The 22,341-nt window shown below is 43.5% G+C and overlaps 1 protein-coding gene across 3 annotated transcripts in view; it reads right to left on the reverse strand.

Annotated features, from left to right (window-relative positions):
- Window positions 1-22,341, reverse strand: part of Atp8a1 (ATPase phospholipid transporting 8A1) — a 208,311-nt gene that overhangs the window by 67,084 nt on the left and 118,886 nt on the right. For all 3 annotated transcript variants that reach the window (XM_057771254.1, XM_057771256.1, XM_057771255.1), the window contains 2 exons: window positions 18,458-18,596; window positions 13,429-13,493 (listed from right to left, as the gene is read on the reverse strand). In XM_057771254.1, coding sequence (XP_057627237.1) covers window positions 13,429-13,493; window positions 18,458-18,596 — 204 coding nt within the window. The remainder of the gene's footprint in view (window positions 1-13,428; window positions 13,494-18,457; window positions 18,597-22,341) is intronic.

Here is a 22,341-nt window from a genome sequence, read left to right on the forward strand (position 1 = left end):
CAGCCCACCTCGGGTGCGAGGTTACATCAACACCAGCCTGCTAACTCGCGCTATTTTAGTTCAGAGCGTCCGTGTACAAGGAGCTCTGTTGCTGGCTGGGTGTCGCTAGTTATGATTTATATTTTATCCTTATTTACTGTTTGTGCTGTTTAAAAAATTCTCTTCTTTATGAAACATCATTGCATTTTCTCCAAGCCTGGTTGGGAGCTGTGCTTTATGGCCTCATGGCATCGAAGCTTATCTCCTGTGGCTATGGATAAATTTATTACTGCATTAGCTGCTACTCTGTTTTCTCTTTGGCTACTGGAGGGGGAAATGTTTAAACATTTAAACTCAGTGACTTGTGAAAGTGAAAATATGTAAAGAAGAAGTTAAGTTAGAAAAAAGGATCAAAGACGGTATAGGGCGGAACAATACAAGGTCTGTGCAGCATCCTGCCCGTTGCTATTTGTAAGCTCGATAAAAGGGGGCATCAGAGGTGTCCCGAGGCTAAGGCAGTTTGTGGAGCCAGACACGGGGACAGAGGAAAGATCATAGTTCTGGCCAATAAGGGAAAAGTGGGTTTGACAAGGCTGTGACATTTCCTATGGCTTCTCCTCTTTAGTCCCCTTTCCCCGGAAGCCAATGTCTTTCACCCCCTTGTACTCAAGGAGAGCATTCAAGGCAAGGAAGTCCTTCCCTACCATCTTGCCCCACCTTCTCCTCTTTGCAACGTCACAACCTTGCTACAACAAACACCATTTCTCAGTGCCGGTTAGGTTTTGTCAAACTTGATACAAACTAGAGTCACTGGAGAGAGAGAGACCCTCAGTTGAAGAATGGGCTCCATCAGGTTGACCTTTGAATCTGTCTGTGAGTTGGTGCCACTCCTGAGTGGTGGTCCTGGGTTGTGTTAAAAAAAGCAAGCTGAGCAAGCCATAGAGAGTAAGCCAGTAAGCAGAGGTCTTTTGTGGTGCCTGCTTCCAGGCTCCTGTCTCAGCTCCTGCCCTGATTTCCCTGATAGACTCTAATCTGTAAGATGTAACAAACCCTTTCTACCCCAGGCTGGTTTTGGTCAGTCTTTATCACAGCAATAGACGGCAAACCCGCATAGGCAGTAAAACAGACGCATCAATCTCTTCTCCCCAGAGGCTAGTCCACATCCTTCTTCCCTCCTGCTAAAAACCTGACTCATAAACATCTGTATGCTTCACTCTCCCCTTAGCAGCGTTCCCAGCCCCCATGGTTATTTAAGCCTATGTACAAGGTCAAAGTTTTCTTACTCCAAAAACAATGAATAAATAAACTAAAAATAATTTCTCAAGATCCTACTTTCTTCAAGTCCTCCAGGTAACAAGAATGCTTCCATCTTTTGGGTCCCCTAAATAACCTGTCTGCTTATGCAACATAGCTGTGGCACAGCTTGATTTGCATCTCAGCCTTCTTCCAGTGCCTGAAGTCTGTGATGAGGAGGCCACAGAGAAGAAAATTGTTAGTGACAACAGAACTCCTTGTGGGAAGTTAAAATGTCTCACTCGATCCTGTGACCCCTGTGGATGCTTTCCTGCTGCCTCTAAACTCTTCAAGAATCTGGGGTACTCTCAATTAGAAGGAAGAAAATGTTACTGTGTTTCTCTTAATAGAAAAGAAATAAGGAACAAATAATTAGTGACAACCCCACATCTACTTCTGCATCAAACAGCATTGACTGCCCAGTGAATACAATGATATGATACACACCCAGGCTAACTACCTAGTGACCAAGGCAAGGTGTGCAATTATAGGCCCAATGGGGAGGAAATGGTACTTTATTCAGTTTATAAGAAACTGAGAGAGGGTGAGGGGAGGGAAGGAAGAAAGAGGAGAGGGATGGAGGAGGCATGTTGAGGAAGAAGGCAGTTAGGGCAAAGCAGAATTCTTTACAACAGCAATAGGGCCACGGGCCTTCCTAAACCCTCACTTTAATTTAGAGCAGAAGCCGGTCAAACAGACAGCATGTTCACAGAACACACTCCAGCAGCAATGTTGCAGGAGCCCTGAGACTGTCAGCTTTATAGAAATCTTTTGCATTATGTTTACATGATCTGTAGCAAGGAAACCCTTGATAAAAATCACAGAAGGTGCCCCAGACAATGAAATCAGATACGGTCTTAGAGGGAGATACATCGGAAGCTGTGATTTGTATGGTAAGGATCACAGGGCACAAGTTGTCATTTTTCTTTTGGCAGAACTGCTTAGAACCAGCTGAGGAACCCGAGGGCCAGATGTGCAGAGAGCGCATCTGGCCACCTAAGAAGCGGGTCTGTGATGGGCCCCAAATGAAGTGCCCCAGAGAGCAGCTGCATACAAACGACCCTGTTCAGTTCCTCGCCTTTTTGTTCCTTCCCAGATTCCTCTCAGAGGTTTACAGGACAGAGTTTTACTTAGGAACACTTCCAAGGAACACCCTTCCTGAGAATCTGCAGAAATTCCTAGGCAAAGGGAAAGAGCCATCATGGAGCAGGAAGAAGATCCAGGACAGGTCACCACAGAGTGCCTGAGGCTACTGGCTGCCACAGCTTGCCCTGAAGCTAGAGTTTCTTAGCTGTAGTGAGCCTACACAATGTGGTCACCCATGGATACTCCGAGGGCATCATCAGCAAGTCTAACCAACATTAAAAGAAACCTACACTTACTTATCCAAAGCATACGTTTGGGCCCAAACACAACTAAGCGTCTAGCTTTCTATCTAGTCTTGGGAACCTATTAATGTGAGAAGAAAAAGTGATAAATTATATTATGAAGAGGGTTTATCCCCGGAAAGGAAGAACTAATACATACAAATTCTGAATAACATCAACTTCCAGGCAATATTTAACAAGGCATTTTTATTCTGAAGAATGTCTGTGTTTCTTCAAACTTCCTATACTGAAATGCTGACTTCCTATGTGATGGCGTCCTAGGTGGCAGGACCTGCGTGGGGTCATTAGGGTATGGAATCTGTCTGGGATTTGTACATGGCTTTATAACAGAGATTCTGTGAAGTGCTCCTTCCTCCTGCCACATGAGGATACAGCAAAAGGACAACAGTGAACCAGGACACAGGCTCAGGAGACCCCTAGCTGCAGGTACCTTGCTGGCAGACATCCCTGTCTCCAGAACGCAGAGAAATGGATCTTCGTTGCTGAAGCCATTCCATCTGTGGTATTGCTCTTAGAGCAGCCAGACTGAACTAAGGCAATTTTCTTACTCTTGGATTTGTTCTTTTGTCTTTAATGAATTAAGGAAACAGGCATATCAGTAGGAAGATGCAGCTCTCATTTTGGTGAGAGTGGACTTCAGATTAGGAGGACAGTCCTTCCCACCCGGTATTAGAGCCCAGAGCTTCAAGTTCACTTGCTGTCCTCCAACAGAGCAAAGTCTAGCAACAGGCTGAATAAAGATGGAGACTACCCAGATGAGATGACTGGCAGGAGGCGGGGCCCCTGTGAAACAGCTCTTCGGAGCCTGTCTGCAGGCGAGCACAGATGTCATCAGCACAGAGGCGGCTGCCTGCCCAGAGCGCACACCTGCAGCCATGTCAAGGGAGACGTGAGACGCCGAGGCCGCCTGTCGGGGCTTACATGTCACTCCAGCGTAGTAACAGCGTCAAACTGAGTGATGATGTCATATTGTGAAGAACTAAGTTCTGGGAGCTAAACATATGCCATGGTTCAACATGGTTCAACATTCAAGGTTTCCCTCAGTCTCAGATGGATACAGAGTACAACAAAGGCCATCAAGCCTTTTACCTTCTGTAAGAAGGAAAAAGCAGATGTTTTGAGAAAATTCATGATAAAAAAAAACTTGAAAAAAGGAGAAATACTGAATAGCTTCAAACATTAACTCATCACCTTAGGACCTCTAATGTGTGTGTATGCGAGAGAGAGAGAGAGAGAGAGAGAGAGAGAGAGAGAGAGAGAGAGAGAGAGAGGAGATTCTTGCTGGTCTAGAACTCAATATATAGCCCAGATTGGGCCCAAACTCATGAACCTCCTGCCTCAGTTGCTCCAATGCTGGGATTACAGGTGTACATTACTATGCCTAGATGAAAACCCCTTTTTGGGTAAGATGAGGCAGCTACATAAGAAGTCAAGAGTTCCAGAAAAGATCTCTTGCCGTGATAGAGCCGTGTCCCATCTAACTCTCGTGGGCTTGACTCACCGGACTCATCTGACAACCTCCCATGAGGTGACTATCTCCCATAAGGTGACAACCTCTCATGAGGTGACAACCTCCCATGAGGTGACAACCTACCCTGAGGTGGCACTAGAGCAACCTGAGCTGGAAGCCTGGCTCTGCCACTTACTGACTCTTTCCTCAGGCAGGGTTCATGGGCTCCTCCGAGTCCAGTTTCCCCCTACTCATCAGATTGGATTAGTACTAACTTCCCAGAGTGACCGTCACAATGCAGTGTGCTGACTTCCACTTCCTCATCATGGAGAAAGTGTCCCACCAAGTGCTCGGCACAAAGCTGACACCAGAGTTCTTTCCCCTGCTCTGGCATCAGGCGCAACAAGTCACCTATGTGGAGAGACAGCACCTCAAACCACCAAGCTCTGTGGAGCAATAGGAAATCCAGTAGGCGCAGTCAGTCCCGGGCTGGGGTCACTTTAAGCATTCTTACAAAGTCTCCCAATGACAATATTCCCATCTACCTGTGGCTGCTAAAACTCAACTCTCCCAACATGCCTTCTGCTGCAGAAACATGATCTGTAAACCCGACTGCCCTTCAGTTCTAGCACTGAGAACATCACCTCTTCTCCAAGGGCATGTAGCTCCTGGTGCATGGTGGGAGGAGAAATATTTATAGAATTACTGTCTGTTTTTCCCTAATAATTTTTGCCTGAGGTAGAATGATCTGATACAGCTCATTTCAAAAATCACAAAGTAAAATGGAGTTCCTCTGCCATGATTTGTGTTTTATTGTGTGAGTGACTAAATTAATACATGTGTTTGTGTAAAACAGTCCACGATAAACCTAAGGCTATTTCTCCAGTGTATTCTTCAGCTATAGCACCACTACGGCAATTCTCAGGCACTGAATAGTTCTTAGGCACAGACATAAGTGTCACCTGGACAGTGGGGACTTATTCTACTTTGGATTTACTTTAATTCACCATAATTTAAGAACAAATATTAAAAAGAACACAAATAAGAACTTGGTATCTAAACCTATTTTATTAGCTATTTTGGTGGCATGTGATCCTACCTCATCATCACTTAGAACATGAGTTTTATGACCAAATGCTTCATTCTTTTCCTACTTTTATGCTCTCCAAATGTTCACACCCTAAAATTGCAAATTAGCAGAATATTCCAGGAACATTTTTAATAACATACTCTGACTATATCAAGTATGGACAACGTTAGCACGTTCTTAAAGGGTGAGTTATGACTCCTGTAATAACAACTTGGATAAACCACTGGGTATTACTTATTTTTCTACAATGTGTTACTGATTCACTGGAACAGTGGACATTCCAAATACGCCTACGCAATACATATATCAACTGCTCCTTCAGCTACTGCAGGCAATAGTAAAAGGATATACACCCGAGAGTAGAGAGAAACTACATTCATATACAATCAGTCTGTTTAGTATGCACCCCAGTCAGGAGAGCTAGTGCTCTTTGACATAGTTTTTTTGATAGAAAACCTTTGGTGTTTCTAAATTCCTATCCTAAATTAGAATATAATATTTAAAAACATATGTGTACAGAACCAAACCAATATAAAGTAATTTTTCCAAAATGCGTAAGGGCAGACAGAAGGTGAAGTCATTAAAAACATATGGTCAGAGAGGTCCTCCAAAGTAGCTTAGTGGAAGGCGGCCAAACGAATGCATTTCGTCAATATATATCGCTGAAGATAATGGGGCGGGGGAGGAGACAAAAAAAATCGCATGCTTTGTTGATATACAAATATGGGTTTTCCTGAAGGAGGATAGATGTATAACGCTGTTGTTGAGAAAACAGTTCAATCTTCCAGAGGGGCCGTGCCATCTGAGAAAGGTCAAGGGTCACAAAATGGAAACAGGTAAGAGGAGGAAGTCGGAGTGCTGGGTAAATTGCACTCAAACCTCAGTAGAGGTTTGAGACTCGGAATTATGATAGGTTCCATAAGGAAAATAATTCCCTGAGAGCATCAAGTCTTGCTTGGAGTCCGGGAGAGAGGAAGGGAGAGGAGTGTTGAATGCGTAGCCAGCCTGTGTTTTGGTGTCGGGGTCGGGTATGCAGTAAAGAAAGATCAATCCAGGAAAAGGAAGGAAGAATGAGATGGGGGAGCAATTATATAATTTAAATAGTTTTGTGGATAAAGGCTTTTACCAAAGCCTTCACGGTAATTATTTTAAACCACCACTGAGAGCCTCCTAAACACTTATTTTGAGGTTGGTATTAAATATTCTCCAGCGGTGGCTGTGACTCAAACACGAAAAGGAAGCGTTCTGGGAGGGACGGGGTCGGCAGACATCCAGTCTCTCCGAGTGCCTTCAATTCAGCCAGGAAGAGGTTGCTTAGAATATACCACTGGTTTTCTGAAAATAAGCAAATTACCAAATCCATGGTCTGGAGAAGGTAAGTTCTGAGGCCTATGAGAAACTGTTCCCCAGACCCAGAGAAAGCAAATGCCGAACCCATTTGCTTAATATTTCAATTAATGAACGGAGGAATATGGAAGAATCATTATCTGCAGGACTTTCTCAGGGCAGAGTCCAAATACACACTGTTCCCATTATTCTATGTCTTAAATAACTCCTGTGTACAATTCTCATAAGGGGAAAACTGAATTCCATGAATTTTCCAGAAGGGCACCCTCCTTTAGTTGCTCTGTGGCCCTGCGGCTGAGTGAAAGAATTAATGAAACAAGTTGGAAGATGTAGCAATGATTCTCAGGATGCAGAATCCTGTGAGTGAGTCATTTTGTCACTAGAGCACGTACAGTTATTTAAGGATACATCCCAACTCAGACTTGAGCACACTCTGGACTTGGAGTAGCTGGCGTGGAACATCAGGAGGGATACTGTGATGTCCAGCATGTGAGCACAAAGGGTCCATCTGCAGTGTGGACTAACGGCCCCGGCCCTATCTACAGGAGCAGAGCGTGCAATGCCTCTGGGTACACCTGGCACCCCGCCCTACCTACAGGAGAGAGCGTAATGCCTCTGGGCACACCTGGCACCCCGCCCTACCTACAGGAGCAGAGCGCAATGTCTCCGGGTACACCTGGCACCCCATCAGTCAGTTTCTCACAAACTGTTACTTTTAATGCTGTTCTGACCCGCCAAAGGTCTGGGCAGGAGAGATGGGAAGAAAGTGGAGGGTGAGAAGTGCGCCCTCAGAAATGTCAACAGTTTGAAGGCAGAACAGCAAGGGAGCTGCATGGTTAGAGAGCACTTATCTGTAATTCTAGGTCTCAGGGAAGAGTGCAGATGTTTATGCCGAATGAGGGAAAGAATATTCAGACTTGGGGGTGGGAGAACTTCTTGAACCAGAGACACTATGAATCTTTGAACAATTTCACTCGGTTCTTTCTGTACACCAGCCAGTCTCGCTGCAGCATGTTTAACAAAAGGGGACACGTTTAATTCCACGAGACCAAACAATGTGTTTGATGAGACTTTTTCAACCACATACTCTGGCTGCCAGCGGATACGGTCTTAAATTAGAGGCATGGAACAGAGACAATTTGTTCAAACATCATTTTCACTTTTTACTAATGCTTTCATTTCTTCCTGGGGGTAAACAGTGTGAATTACAGGATCTAAACAATCTCCCTACCACGGGGCATGACAAGAAAGCTTTAGGCTTCAGATAGAGGATGTGAACACCTCTAACTACCATCTGAAGCCTGCGACCTCACGCTGAAAGAACTTTGCTAATGGTAAGAGAAACATCAGCCTAGACATACCAAAACCGGCAGTGGAAGGGAACTCGGTGTGGTTTCAAACCTGTCTAAGCTAGTTTTCAAAGCAATACAAAACTTATTGTATTAGACTCAGGGGACATATCAAAACAAAACCTGAAGTAGCTCGCATTTTCCTCCCCCGCCCCTTCTCTTCTGGAATCAGGTCAATGACTTGCTTATTCTGGATTTCTTTCAGAAGCCATTTATTGGTGGCTGGATCCCAAAACAGTGAGGTTTGTCTGCATAAAACATGTAAGTCATGCTTAAAAGGGTATAGATGACAACTTCAGCATTTATACCTGGAATGTCCTGTATGTTATAGGAGACATTTTCAGGTTAGAAAGTCAAATGAAGCTAGGAAAAAAAAAATTAGCAATTGTTGGAAGTGTTTTCTTTTACCAAAGTGTTGAAATTCTGTCCTTTTTTTTTTTTTTTTTTTAATGCTTGGTGTAGCCAACAATTTATTTTCAGTAAAATATATCAGAGAGGAAATACTGGGATGCATAATCAAATTTATGGCTGATTTGGGGCCACATTCTCTAAGAAGCCGTGTAAAGTTATCTCTCATGGAAGCTCTCCTCTCCCACAGAGCAAGAAACTGTGTAAAGTTATCTCTCATGGAAGCTCTCTTCTCCTGCAAATAATGCTGTAGAAATCGGAGCAGTGAAGGCTGCGATCACAGCATTTCTGGGATGCTTACCAAGGCAGGGTGCAGGACCAGGGGAGGGTAAAGGAATGTGGATGAGGGGATGAGAGGATGCCCTTGACCTTTGAGCCTGGCTGAAGCCTCTTGCCAGCTAGCAATAAAACATTCAAATCCAATTAACATTGGCTGTGAAAGCTGCCTATCTAGAGAATATTTTATGTAGATTTATTTTCAAGAAAGAATGTTAAAGTAGCAATGAGCTATACCTAACGCCTACTAGTCCACTACCTTCCTCCTTTCCCAGCGGTAAAATCATAATATACTTACTAGAAATCTCATACAAACCCCTTTTTCTACTAAAGCAAAAACAAACAAAAAACCAAACCAAAAAGAAAAAAAAAGAGAGAAAAGAAAAGTAACAAATCAACGTCCTCACAGGCTCATGTTTTGAGTACTCGGTCTCCAGGAGAAGGTGTTGTCTGGGCAGGTTATAGAACTTCTGCAACATGGTATCTAGCTAGCAGATGTCTTCCACTAGGGGCAGGCCTTTGAGCGGGAAAGCCTGGCCCAGTTTCTAGTCCCACTCCTTGCTTCCTGTTCTACCAAGACAGGAGGAGAAGCTGCATCGTCTTGCATGCATGAATTCTGCCATACCCTCACACTATACACTACGATGGACTGAAACCATGAGCCAAAGGAATGCCCCCTCCCTTGGATTTTTCTGTCTAGTATTTTGTCATGGCAACGAGAAAAGCAACTCGTCATATGCATAGAAAGTCAGCAAATGATATTTTCCTAGGAGACAGCTGATACACAGCTTCCCCAAACACCAGGTGGGTCTCCTGACTAGGCTGCACGTGAATGTCTACAACAGCAGAGACAGTCTAGAGAAAGCACAGCTAGATGAGCGGAGGTGGTGGGGCTGGTTAGGAACTTGGGAATGCGGGAGCCTTTGACTGTGAGCGGAGGGATTTATTTCTCTGAATAGATTTATTTCTCTGAATAGCAATCTCGTTAACTGAATCAACGAATAGAGACTAACTATCTCTCCACCTGTTCCCCAAGGGAAAGCCAGACAGTAGTAGGCTATACCAGAGTAGGAATGTCTCTAAGATCTATGGCTTCTTCCTGGGGGAGCCCACAAATTTCTCAGACGCGAGAGATGCTAGATGCATGTAACACTAAGGATGGGCACAGGAGACCCAAAGAATGATGGGCTTGGAGTTACCTGTGGCTTCAGAAATAACAATCTCCAACCTGCCCTAGGTTTGACAGGTGAAATTGGGGATGCTGTTTTGAGTTATTGGAATGAGACAAGCCTTCAAGATTTTTCTAATTATGCAAAAACTTGGACCAAAGCTACCAACCTCAGTCTGGAGAGATGGCTCAGCAGTTAAGAGCATACGCTGCTCTTCTAGAGGACCCCAGTTTGGTTCCTAGCAGCCACATCAGGCGGAACATAACTGTAACTCCAGCTCCAGGGGATCCGTCACTTCCGGTCTCCACGGGCCCTGGAGCCCATGTGTACACGCAGACTTAACACACGTTGTTACAAACCATAAAAATAAACCTTAAAAATTATAAAAAGCTACCAAACAACCACAAAAAGAACAACAAACAAAGGCTGAGCCACCTGGAAACATTTTTGGAGATCCATAGTGTTGTCACACCAAAAAGGACTTGAGTGACCTCACAATTATCTTTCTCAACGTGACATAAACCTAGTCTTCCCACAAGAATTTTCAGTCATTTTGAGAGACTTTAATCAGAATCTGGGAAGTAAAAATAGGCCACAGTATAAGATTCCCTGGTTCTTGCCTCACAGTTTAAATGCTTCCAGTTTTTAACATGTTTTGAATAAATTATTTACCGATAGACTGAAGGATTTCCAGGAAATGTAAAAAGGAGTCCCGAACAAGTCAGTAAAGGAACGAGGCACTTCTGAGAGGTGGGTGGGATCATTCCTGCGCCCTGGGTGGGGCAGGGGAAAAGCATATTTTCTTTCTTTATATGTGTGGAATGTGCACATGTGATCATGTGTGTGTGTGTGTGTGTGTGTGTGTGTGTGTGTAAGCAGGAGGACATTGTTTGGATGGCCTTTTCTATTTCTCTCCATCTTATTTCTTGAGAAAGGATCTCTCACTGAACCCAGGTCCTGCCATCTCAGCTAGGCTAGCTGGCCAGAAAGCCCCCCCGAATCTGGATTTCTCTCCCTCTAGGGTTAAAGACATGTGCCACCCTGATGGCTTTTTAGGTAGATTTTGGAGGTTTAAACACAGGTCCATTAAGTGCGCAGCAAACGTAATACCCACTGAGGTTTTTCCACACACTGAAATTCTTATTTTTGAATTTAAAAGGTTCAACAAGTCTTTCTGCCTAAGACATCGGCATTGTCAGCAAGAGTATCTCACACTGTCATGTGGTGGCAATCCAAAGATCAGGGGACAAGATACTGAGCAGTACTCTTTATCTGTGTCTCTCTGTGCTGTTTCAGAAGGTTAATGACATTGAAACTCAAAAGATAACAGGGAAGCGTGGCAAACGTTCCCTTTATCAAAGTCACCAGAAGAAACTTTCCCTTCTTTTGAGAAATAGCATCTTCCTCTGCAGCTTAGGTCAGCCTCAAGCTTGTTATCCTCCTGCCTCTGCCTCCTGAATGCTGAGATTACAGACACGGGCTGCTGTGCCACCTGCGAAAGGGGACGGTGTCTATGCAAGTCTTCAGAACTTCAAAACACGATTCTTTATAACAACGTCACATGAGACCTATCTTCTCCACTTTCACATTAGTCTGGTAGAAAACCTGGGCAGTGTGTACAGCAATATGGGCCACCCATGAACGATGATCTGCAGCTCGAACTTACCACCTTATGAAAAATATTAAAGATGGGAAATGATACACTTTTATAAAAACACGCATTAAGCAAAATAGAAAGCTATTGGAATAGTCCTTGTGCCACCACGCTTCATAGCATCTCTTTGTATGTTTCATACACCATGTTTGCCACACCAATGCTCTGCCCAAGGTTACAGTCTCGTTATATATAGACAGCTAGACTATGGCTCGGAGAAGCTGATTTCAATGTCTAAGGTCATCACTGTGCTATTTCAGAGGACGATTCCAGCGCCCTTGACAAGATGCATGTCCATATCTTCCTTCCTGAGACAGTTATGGTCCTCGGTTTATTACTTGTTCTTTGTGTTCATGGACTGGTCACCCCAGACTGTCTCGTTATCTGTCAGTATACAGCCTACAGACGGGCTGTTTTTCTTTCCCTCTGCAATGGGAAATACAAACAATGCTTTTACCTACAGGCTACCCAGCAGCTCTCAGGGTTTGCCTGAACTCTGAGCCTCCGGATTTTATGAAGGCGTTGTGCAAAGTGATGCTTCGTCTCCTGGTGAGAAACAAATGAGTTCACCCCAGGAGGTCTGACCTCAGACAGCCAGTTTGTAAATTCACTACTCAGCTCCCAGGGAGAAAAACCTTCCCCAGACATTGCTGGGAAGACTGGCAGCCTGAGCGTAGGGAAGTGAGTGTTAATCCACTGAGCCACAGAGTCTGGCTCCTACCCTAAACTACTTGCATTCATAAGGAGGCTTCAGATATGACGAATTACCTCAAATTGAAAACTGATGCACATTTTTTTTTTTAAAAAGGGAAGCCCTTAATTTGAAATGATGGTGACTCAGCGCTCAGGTATCTATCCGTCCAGTATTTACTATGTGTTCCGTAATTTGTTGGGCACCAGGAGGGATAAGCCAGAGCAGTCCTTGCTCACAGCGAAATTGTGTGTTCCCAGAGTCTTTGGGGCCACTCTCAGAGGCTCCTTTTCCAGGGACCAGAGTGTTAAGTCTCTGGGCTGCTTCTACACCATACTCTTCGTATGTGTCCGCTTTTGAAAGGCAGGGCTGACTTGGTCACTGTTCACAAGATAGTCTTTTGGCTGTGGCAACCCAAAGCTAATACATAAGAAGGTTTCCAGACTCTCAAAGAGGCTCAGATGCAGGGCCATCATGGTACTGTTGCAAAACCACACACCATTGCAGGTTGTTCAAAGACTTCACAAGAAAAGGGAAAAGTACCAGGTTTTGAAGTTAAGTAATTAAAACATTTGCAACCAAGGGTTGAGGATTTCGGTCCCCTAGGCACCTTCTAAGCATTCTCCCCAGTGATTCCTTCACCATCTCGCAACACTGACAGGCGGCTTTGCAGCTTCACCCAAACCCCTAATTATCAATGCTCCCCTCTGCTTTTTCGTCATCATGAGTATTTTAAGCAGGTGTAAAACCATCACCTCCCTGTTTTGTCTTCCACCTTACATCACCAGTAACCACCTTGACTTTGAAGTACTTACTGGTCATTTGTCCTACATATTAGTCCACTAAATATGTCATTCTACTAGTCAGGGCATCAAAAAGGAACACACACACACACACACACACACACACACACACAGACCTTTTGTAGCAGACATGGTTATTTTGTATTAGCTTAGTATCCCTTTCAATAAACTCTTTAAAGTAGAAATAGGTATTAACTTTCGAAGCTAAAGGAGATCTAAAAAAGGCTAAATACATAAAACGCAGTGTTCCATCTAAATGAGCTGCAGGCCATACACACCGACCCAGGGTTTTTGTGAAGCAGCTTTTCGGTCCTATAACACTTAGGAAACCAGACGGCAGTTTCTTTAGCTAACACACGTCGTGTAAAGCGTGAGTCAGTTTACGTTAGTGCTGTCCAAAGCTGTACGCACAGTTAAAGCAAACAAAGAGAATGAAGTATACAAAGCTATCTTTTAACCTCATGCCAATGGATATAACAGATATCGGATATAAAAAAACAACAGAAGGCATTGAAGCACGAAGTCACTCACATCAAGGGAGCCTTCATTTATAACGATCATCCCCATGTTCTTCTTCAGAAGTCTGCAGGAGTGTCCTAGGCACACACAATAAACAGGTACCATTAGTCTTTCAGGAAAGAAGGGACGCTTGGAGAGCAAGGGTATGATCAAATACCGAAAGAGCATCTTTACGGAGAGGGAAGGGTTATCAGCTGTTTCCCAGACTAATAGGAAGTTACAAATGAAACACTCTTGCTGGCCATCAGGAAGGGTGCGAGGTAAGGACATCATTTGCAGCTGCCTTGATAAACAATATGGAACAACCGAGTTTAGTGTTTCCACATCCTGAAGGCTGCCAGCCAGACGCACTGTATCCTTTTTGGTGGCCAATATGAAGGGTAAAGGCTGGGCCAGCAGGTGTTTGCAGAGAAGGTTCAGGAGGGTGGGCAACTCTCTTGGACCTGCTGGCCTCACTATCTCCCTGTCCGGGATGGTAGTGACATCATTTTCTTGCCCTTCTTACCTGACTCATCTTACACTAGCAACAATTATACCAGCATTGTTTACACTCGTTGTCGCTGTGCTCTCAGTGCCTTGCTCAGCTGTCATCAGAGCAGCTTCCTCATGGGAACGAATACCGTAGCCAGAACAGTAGCCAGACATTATGCGGAAAATGAGAGACCCTGGAACACTCAGCCCTAAATGGGATGCCTCCATTAAACCCTTTCCCTTAGGGCTCAGGGAACCCTGGAGAAGAGGAGGCAGAGGGAATGGGGGACACCAAGGAAACAAGGCCTTCTAAATCAACAGGATCTTTGTGCATGCGAACTCAGAGGCTAAGGCAGAATGCACAGGCCTATACTGGTCTACAGCAGATGGGGTCTTAGAGATGAAGAAAGAAGCAGACACATGCCCCATTCTTAATCCAAAAGTGAGCTCCAATTGGTAACTACTTGCAAGTGAAAAATTAGTTTTTTTCCCAAGGAGTCTCACTGGGGAAATAAACTACTCTTCAGGGTAGGCCTCATAGATGCCCAGCAGTAGACGGCCAGTAGAGAACAGACTCAGTGGCATCTCATAATGTCATGACAGGGCTTAAGTGTCTTTAATTTTATTTATATATCTTCTCTCTTTTCATCCTACAGGTCTTTCATGTATAATTTATAGTTTCTAGTCCAGGTGTGTGAACAATTGGGTCTCTGCATCTATATGTTTCTTGTGCCTCTTCTTGGGCTCTTTTCCTTCTGTTTGTTTTGTCCGATTTTACTGTGATAGTTTTTGTTTTATCTTATTATTATCCCCTAGAAGGCTGTTTGTTTTCTAATGAGAGACAGAAGGGGACTGGATTCAGATCGGAAGGAAGGTGGAGAGAAACTGGGAGGAACAGAGACAGGAGAAACTACAAGCAGGATGTGAGAAAAATTCTATTTTCAGTAAAAGAAAAAATTAAAAAAAAATTGGAATACCAGCTACCTCTCATCATTGCCATTTGGTCAAAGCCACCATTACACACCCCTAGGTCACTGTGACAGTGTCCTCACTGGCTACTCTGCTGCTTTACTGGCTTCTCAAGACTGACGTCACTCTGCACTCAAGTCTGTGGCCACAGGAAGCCCACCACATCTCTCCCTGTGGAACATCATCCTATGTCTTCCCTGCCGTGAATAGCAAACCCGGAGGCTTTTCAAGGCCTGGCACTGCCATCCTGTCTGGCTCCCCCCTCAGCACCGGGGCTCACTCTGCAGCAGAGGGCAATTAATACCTTGCCAACCACAGGAAACTCCTCCTCCTCTTCCAGGTCTTTCCTCAAATGTCACCTTCTGCAAGTCCTTCCTGATTTCCCTCTGTTCAATGCCCTTTCTCCTCCCATATGACGTGTGTGTGTGTGTGTGTGTCTGTGTGTGCACGCACATGTATGCACATGCATGCAGGGCTAGAGGCTGACCACGAGTGCCATCCCTCAAATGCCATCTACCTCTCACTGGTTTGGAGCTCACCCAGTAGGCCAGGCTGAGCCTGTGCCTGTTTATTGCTTGAATGCTAACCTAAAAAAATTCAATAAATAAAATCTCTACTACTTACACAGACTTTGTGATGGCTATTCCTGGTTGTCAACTTGACTCCATCTGGAATTAATTAAAACCCAAGCAGCTGGGTACACCTATGAGGGACTTTTTTTTCTCAATTAAATCATTAGAAGTAGGAAGACCCATGTTTATGGATCATTTGAGGTAGGAAGAGTTCACATTTAATCTTGGCCATACAGTCTTCTGGCAGCTTAGATGAAGGAAATGGAAGAAGGAAGCTTTTTGCCTGCTTGCTCTCACCCTCAATTGCAAGTTCACTCCTTTACTGACATCAGAGACCACTTCTTTGGGATTCTGTTATGTACTGAAGACCTATGGAAACACCCAGCCTTGTGGGCTGGACTGAACAACTACTGAGTTCTTGGACTTTCCATTGGTAGACAGTTGTTGTTGGACTAGTTGGACCACAGTCTGTAATCATTTAGATCTAGAGGAACAAAACTTTAAGAATGAATATATATACTATGAATATATATTTATTATATGTAACATATATAATATATAATGATCAGAGAATTATGTATATATAAATATAAACATATATATATATATATACACATATTCATTCCTACAAATTCTGTTCCTTTAGAGAGCCCTAATACAAATTTACTATATGTTTATGGTATAGTTTTTATATTTTAAGGACAATTTAGGGTGACTGCTAAAACTAAAATGCACTGTTAGTTAAATGTACTTGAGATGAAGAGATCTTAACAACCTTCTAAGGGTGTGGTTCCACGCTATGTATAACATGCATGTTCAATTCTGGGGAGTTTGGTATGTAATGTGCATGATCAGTATATAGAAGTGAATCTATGTCTTACAGTGTTTGGGCTATCCATCCACGGTTACTGAACCTGGAAAAAAGAATCTTCCTTTTCTGTATTATTACAGGTTTTGAACAATACCAAATACTTTCCTCTTTGTGAGACTTGTATTACGAATCACATTTTGTCTCCTCCCTCCTCAAATGTACGTGCTGAAGCCTTGACTCTCCCCACTGTGGACATGGACACATGGACATGGCCCTTTAAGGAGGCAATTAAAGTTAAATGAAGTGGCCTGCTATGGTCTGAGTAGTCTTATATCACTTCAAATTTCAGTTTTTTATTTCCCCAAAATGTGAGAAATACGTTTCTGTTGTGATACTCTCTTATAGCAGCTTGAGGGGACTAACATGAACACTGCAGAAGATTGGGAACTGACTGTAGAATGAAAGTGAACTGACAGCCATATGTTCGGAACAACTTCTGGCCACAGCAAGTAGATCTAGCACATAAACACACCACCGGTCCAGTTTCTAGACTTTAAAAGACAACTGTAGAAATGTGACATTCATAGGCCACTGATGGATCAATTGTCCGCCAGCAAGATGCAGCGTCTGAGAGTGCATGCGTGGTTGTACGAGCTGGTCTGGCGGTACACAAAACCACTGCAACTTTAAAGGGGAGCATTGGGGCCACAAGTAAGCAAATAGGTGAGCCTAATAACATTACACATTGAGAGCCTTGGATATCACGTCTTAAAATATCTTGTTATGGGCGAGGAGAGGTGGCCTCCTCCCATGTTCTCTCTGACCCCAGCTACAGCAGCGATCTCAGCTCTTGTGTTCCAGAAGAATTCACACTGGGGGACAGGTGTAGCAAGCAAGGTGTCAAGGTTTATTTCAGCAGGTGAGAAAGCAGAAGTGGGAAGTGCGTTCCCTCCCCAGAAGGTGGCTCAGTTGAGTGAAAGGCACAGGGAGACTCTAGCCCTTGGACTAGGTGTCTTGGTTAATAGCTTCTACTTCTCTTACCATCAGTCTGCGTTAAGTTCCCAGTGCTGTGATAAATACCTTGACCCAAAGCAACTTGGGAACGAGGCAGGAACTGAAGCAGAAGTTGTGGAGGAACACTGCTTACGGGCTTGTTCCCCATGGGCTTGCTCAGTCTGCTTGCTTATATTATTTAGGGCCATGGGCCAGGGTAGCAACTCCAGTAGGCTAGGCTTGCCTACAGCAATCATTCATCAAGAAAATGCCCTACAGCCTTGTCTACAGACAAACTGATGGAGGCATTTTCTCTAGCAACATTCCTCCAAAGTCAGAAGTTTTGCTTTGGGCTGCCAACCAGCTCCATGAAAATTGAAGACACGGAGACTTGTTATTAGCTATGGATGCTTGGTCTTAGTAAGGCTTGCCCCACTAGCTCTTTTAACTTAATTTAACCTGTCTCTATTTCTCTACATTTTGTCTCAGGGCTTTTTACCATTCTTTCATTCAGTATGTTCTACTTTCTTGCCATGTGTCTGTCTGTCTGTCTGTCCTCTTGTGTTTCCCTGGTGTCTCATTTCTTTCTTCTCTTAGAGCCTAAATTCCTCCTCCTCCTTACTCTCCTTGCCTGAAGTCCCTCCTAGACTTCCTCCCTCAATATTGGCCATTCAGCTTTTTTATTAAACCAATCAGGTGTTTTAGGCAGGCAAAGTAAAAGAGCAACACATCTTTACATAGTTAAACAAATATTCCACAACATCCCTCTTCCCAGATAACTCCACCATGTGTTAAGCTGATACGAAACTAGCCAGACACCACCCATGGGACAGTCTGACATAATCTCCTTTCTGGAATAGGAAGAGGCTTTCTTAGAAGTTACCCTTTCACACATTTCCGTCTGTTAGAATTAAGTACGTTAGATATAAGAATTCACATAAAGTTGAGACGTTCCCTCGGGGAAAGAGAAATGATGTCATGTCCCTGCTCCAGGTCAGGGGGTGGGGCTCCTTGCAAGGGATCCAGGGTCCACTGAGACTGGCTCTGTGGCTTTTTCAACAGCCCTGTCCTTCTTGAATCTGTTCAGATCAACTATCCCATGACGCAAGTCCCTGTCTTCAGTGTCCTCAGCCCCAGGGCTCTAACACATCTTTAATTCATCTTATTAAAACACACTGGCCTGTTAGAAGGTACCAGGATTTAAAATTGGAGTGGGGTGAATTACCAATATTGATGGCAGTTTCTTGCTTGTCCCCAGTCAGGATCCATATTTTGATGTCAGCTTTCATGAGAGTTTCTATAGTTTCAGGCACCTGGTCTTGTAATTTATCCTCGATGGCTGTAGCTCCAAGTAGCTGAAGATTCTGGGGGAAAAAGTGTTACAATTTTGAAGGGGAAAACTACTTCACTGGTTAAGAACAAAATGTGAAATATGTTCAAATCAGAGACAAAGGTAACTCAAGGATTTGGGCATAAATCCCGACTATCCTGTTGTTTTCTTTCTTAAGGATCCTTGACTTTAATCCAGTTGTTTTTGGCTGAAAATGACATTCCCTGAAGCTGGATTACCTTAACTCTTTCTAAAGTAAGGATCTGATTCATAAAATGAAAACAAACCTGACCCCCACTCCCCAAATGAGGGGCACTAAAAAGTCGGCTAAAAAGGAGTAGGTGGCTACTGGAAACAGATCAGGGAGAAACGATCTTGACCAGTTTAAAAAGAGATTAAATTTCACTTTGATGCAGTGTCAGGAGACACACACAAACAGAACCGAACATGATGAGGTGGGAACAATAAGCTGAACGACAGCATGAGTCTCTAAGAAAACCCAGTTTGAGTGTTTTCCACATGGCTTTGGATTTGTGTGCTGGAAGGTGAGATCGTCACAGGACTCTAGTGTATTGGGCGCTTTCTTTCACATAAAAGCTAATATAGTGAATTGATTCATACCTCAGGGATGCTGCGAGTTTGATTCTGAAACACCACAATTGTGGTGGTTTGAAAGAAAATGGCCCTCAAAGGGAGAGGCACTATTAGGAGGTATGGCCTGTTGGAGTATTTAGGGTCTTGTTGGAGGAAGTATGTCACTGTGGAGGTGGGCTTTGAGGATTCATATATGTTCAAGCCATGACCAGTGAGACAGACCACTTCCTGTTGCCTGCAAGTCACGATGTAGGGCTATTCCTCCAGCACCATGTCTGCCTGCACACCACCATGTCTCATTATGATAATAATGGACTAAACCTCTGAAGATGTAAGCCACCCCAATTAAATGTATTTCCTTTATAAGAGTTGCTGTTGTCGTGGTGTCTCTTCACAGCAACAAAACCCCTAACTAAGATAATAACACAGTCAAAGGCCTAATGAAGCAAGTCACATGAACTTTTTGCTTTTTTTCAGTAAATATATCTTATGCCTATACTACACTATATATATACTATATAGTATGTAATACCATCATGTATGAAAAAACAATGCAAGTATTTTAATTCAAAATGCTTTATTGCTAAAAATGTTAATGGTCACCCGAGCCTTCAGGATCAACATGTTTTTGCCAGGGAAGCATCTGGCCTTGATGCTGATAGCTCCTGACATGTCAGCTGAGGAGGCTTGCCAATTAAAATAAGACAATGAAATCTGCCACGTGGTCAATTCACTCCATGCACTGTTTTCTCGGCAGCATGCAATGCTGTTTGACAGCCTTTTATCCACAGTAGAACTTTTTCAAAGTTGGACTCAGTCATCTAAAACCTTGCCACTGTCTTCCCAAACAAGTTTCTAGAACATTCCAAATCTTCTGCTATTATTTCAACAATTTTCATAGCATCCTCCTTGGCAATAGATCCCACTGCAAGAAAGCAGTTTTGCTTTGTTTACTTGTGTTTTTTTTTCCCCCTCATCCATTAAAGTTTTATCATATGACTACAGAAATTTATTTGCAGCCTCTAGTTCTTTTGCTATGCCCACCACATATGCAGTTACTCCCTTCCCGGAAGTCTTGAATCTCTGAGAGGAATCTCTGAGGGCTGGAACCACCCTTCTCCATGGTCCTTTAACGTGTTGTTATTTTTCCCTCATCCAGTGAATTGGATCTAGGCATCTAGGATGGTGAATTGTTTCTGAAAGGCTTTCAATTTACCCAGATCCATCAGAGAATCACTACTCCACCCACATCCTTTACAGAAAGCATTTCTTAAGTAATAAGCCTTAAAAGCTGTGCTTGCTCCTTGATTTGTGGGCTGCAGAGTGAATGTCGTGCTGGCAGGCATGAAAACATTAATCTTCTTATGTTTATAAATCTGTTAAAATCATTGGCTGACCAGGTGCACTGTCAATGAGTAATAATATTTTAAATTATTTTTTCCCCAAGCTGTATGCCTCAGTAATAGGTATTAAATGTCCAGCACGCCATGTTATAAACAGATATGTCACCCAGGCTTTGCTGTTCCATATACAGAATATAGGCAGAGAAGATTCACTATAGTATAACCCTCAAAGGCCCAAAGACTTCCAGAATGGAAATGAGTACTGGTCTACCTTAGCTACCAGCTGTATTGTCCCAATTTGGCCCTTAGAAGTCAGGCATTGATTTCTACACTCTAGTTATGAATGCTTTGGGTGGCTTCTTTTTCTGATTAGAAGCTCGCTTGATCCTCACTGAAAATCTGTTGGCTGATATAGAAGTCTTTATCAACTATTTCTGCTAGACCTTCTGAATACCTTGTTGCAGCCCCTGCAACAGCATTTGCTGGGTGACTTGGAACTTCCATGTTTGGAGATGGCCTCTTCATTTAAAGCACTTTGAACTCCTCTCCTCACCCCTATCTGCCTTCACAGAATTGAAGAGGTTAAGAGCTATGTTTTGAGAGTGAGAATTCTATGTCACAGACCCACCCATGCAAAGAGCTTGCTTTGAATTAGGCTTTGGCTCAGAGGAATGCTTTAGCAGGTTTGATCTCCTAACAAACCACAAAGACAGTCTCCACATCACTGTCAGGATATTGTTTTGCTTCTGTATCATTCATGTGTTCGTTGGAACTGGACTTTAACTTCCTTTAAGAATGATAGTTACAACTAGGCTATTTGGTGAGAAAGACCAACTTTCAGTCTTTCTTGGCTTTAGATATACTTTCCTTATTTAGTTTAATAGTCTCCAGCTTTTGATTTAAAATGAGAGACACCCAACCCTTCCTTTTGCTTAAGAATTTGGATGTGACAGCAGAGTGAATCTACTTCCAATATTTGTAGCTCAGAGAATAAGGCCCATGGAGAGGGAGGGAGATAGAGGAATGGCTGGCTAATGGAGCCATGAGAACACACATATTTATTAAACTTATGGTGTTTCAAAACAAGTACAACAGTGAAGGGTTACTGAATACAGATTATTATAAGAAATGCAATAATCAAGACAGGTCTGGTTATTATGCAACATCTCAAGAACCACCAAGACTTAACAGTAAGACATGTTGTGAGCACATGCCAGACTTGCAGGTAGTTTATGCCTGCATCAGCCTGGGGTGCTTCTAGTGGAAACTCTAAAAACGACTTAGGAGAAGGTTTGGTTTTCCTTCCATAAGTAGGCGTGAGGTAGGTAGGGACTGGGAACTCAACCACATCTCCACATTCAACTCCACAATCATTTCCTAATGTCTCAGAGGGGTTGCCCTGGGAACAACTGAAATGACTATTCTGAAGGCAAGAACAAGGAGTCAACAGCAAATCTATCTGCTTCTCATTTGGGAAACAACTGTTTCTACACATTCCAACATATTTCCAAACAAAGCCAGTTGGCCAGTCTATGTTATAGGGCTGTCACGAATTATGCATTTAGTTTTTCTAGCCTCCATGGTGGATATGCCAAAGCAGACGGATGGATGGGACTGAGTGTTAAATTAGCCCACCAATAGCCTCTTCCACAAGGGATACACAGAGGGCCAAGTGTATGAAAGGTGCTTGCATGGTATGTTTATAGCTATAGCCCCTCACCTTCCTCAGTCCCTCAAGGCTCTAGTGACACCTGACTCATACAACGAGCCAAACTCAAAGTTACTGCTTCTTTTCCCTTTCTTCTCAGAGTTCAGCTAACTCTTATTACATGTTTTCATGTA

This window comes from Chionomys nivalis, chromosome 6, assembly GCF_950005125.1.
Source record: "Chionomys nivalis chromosome 6, mChiNiv1.1, whole genome shotgun sequence".
Taxonomy (NCBI): domain Eukaryota; kingdom Metazoa; phylum Chordata; class Mammalia; order Rodentia; family Cricetidae; genus Chionomys; species Chionomys nivalis.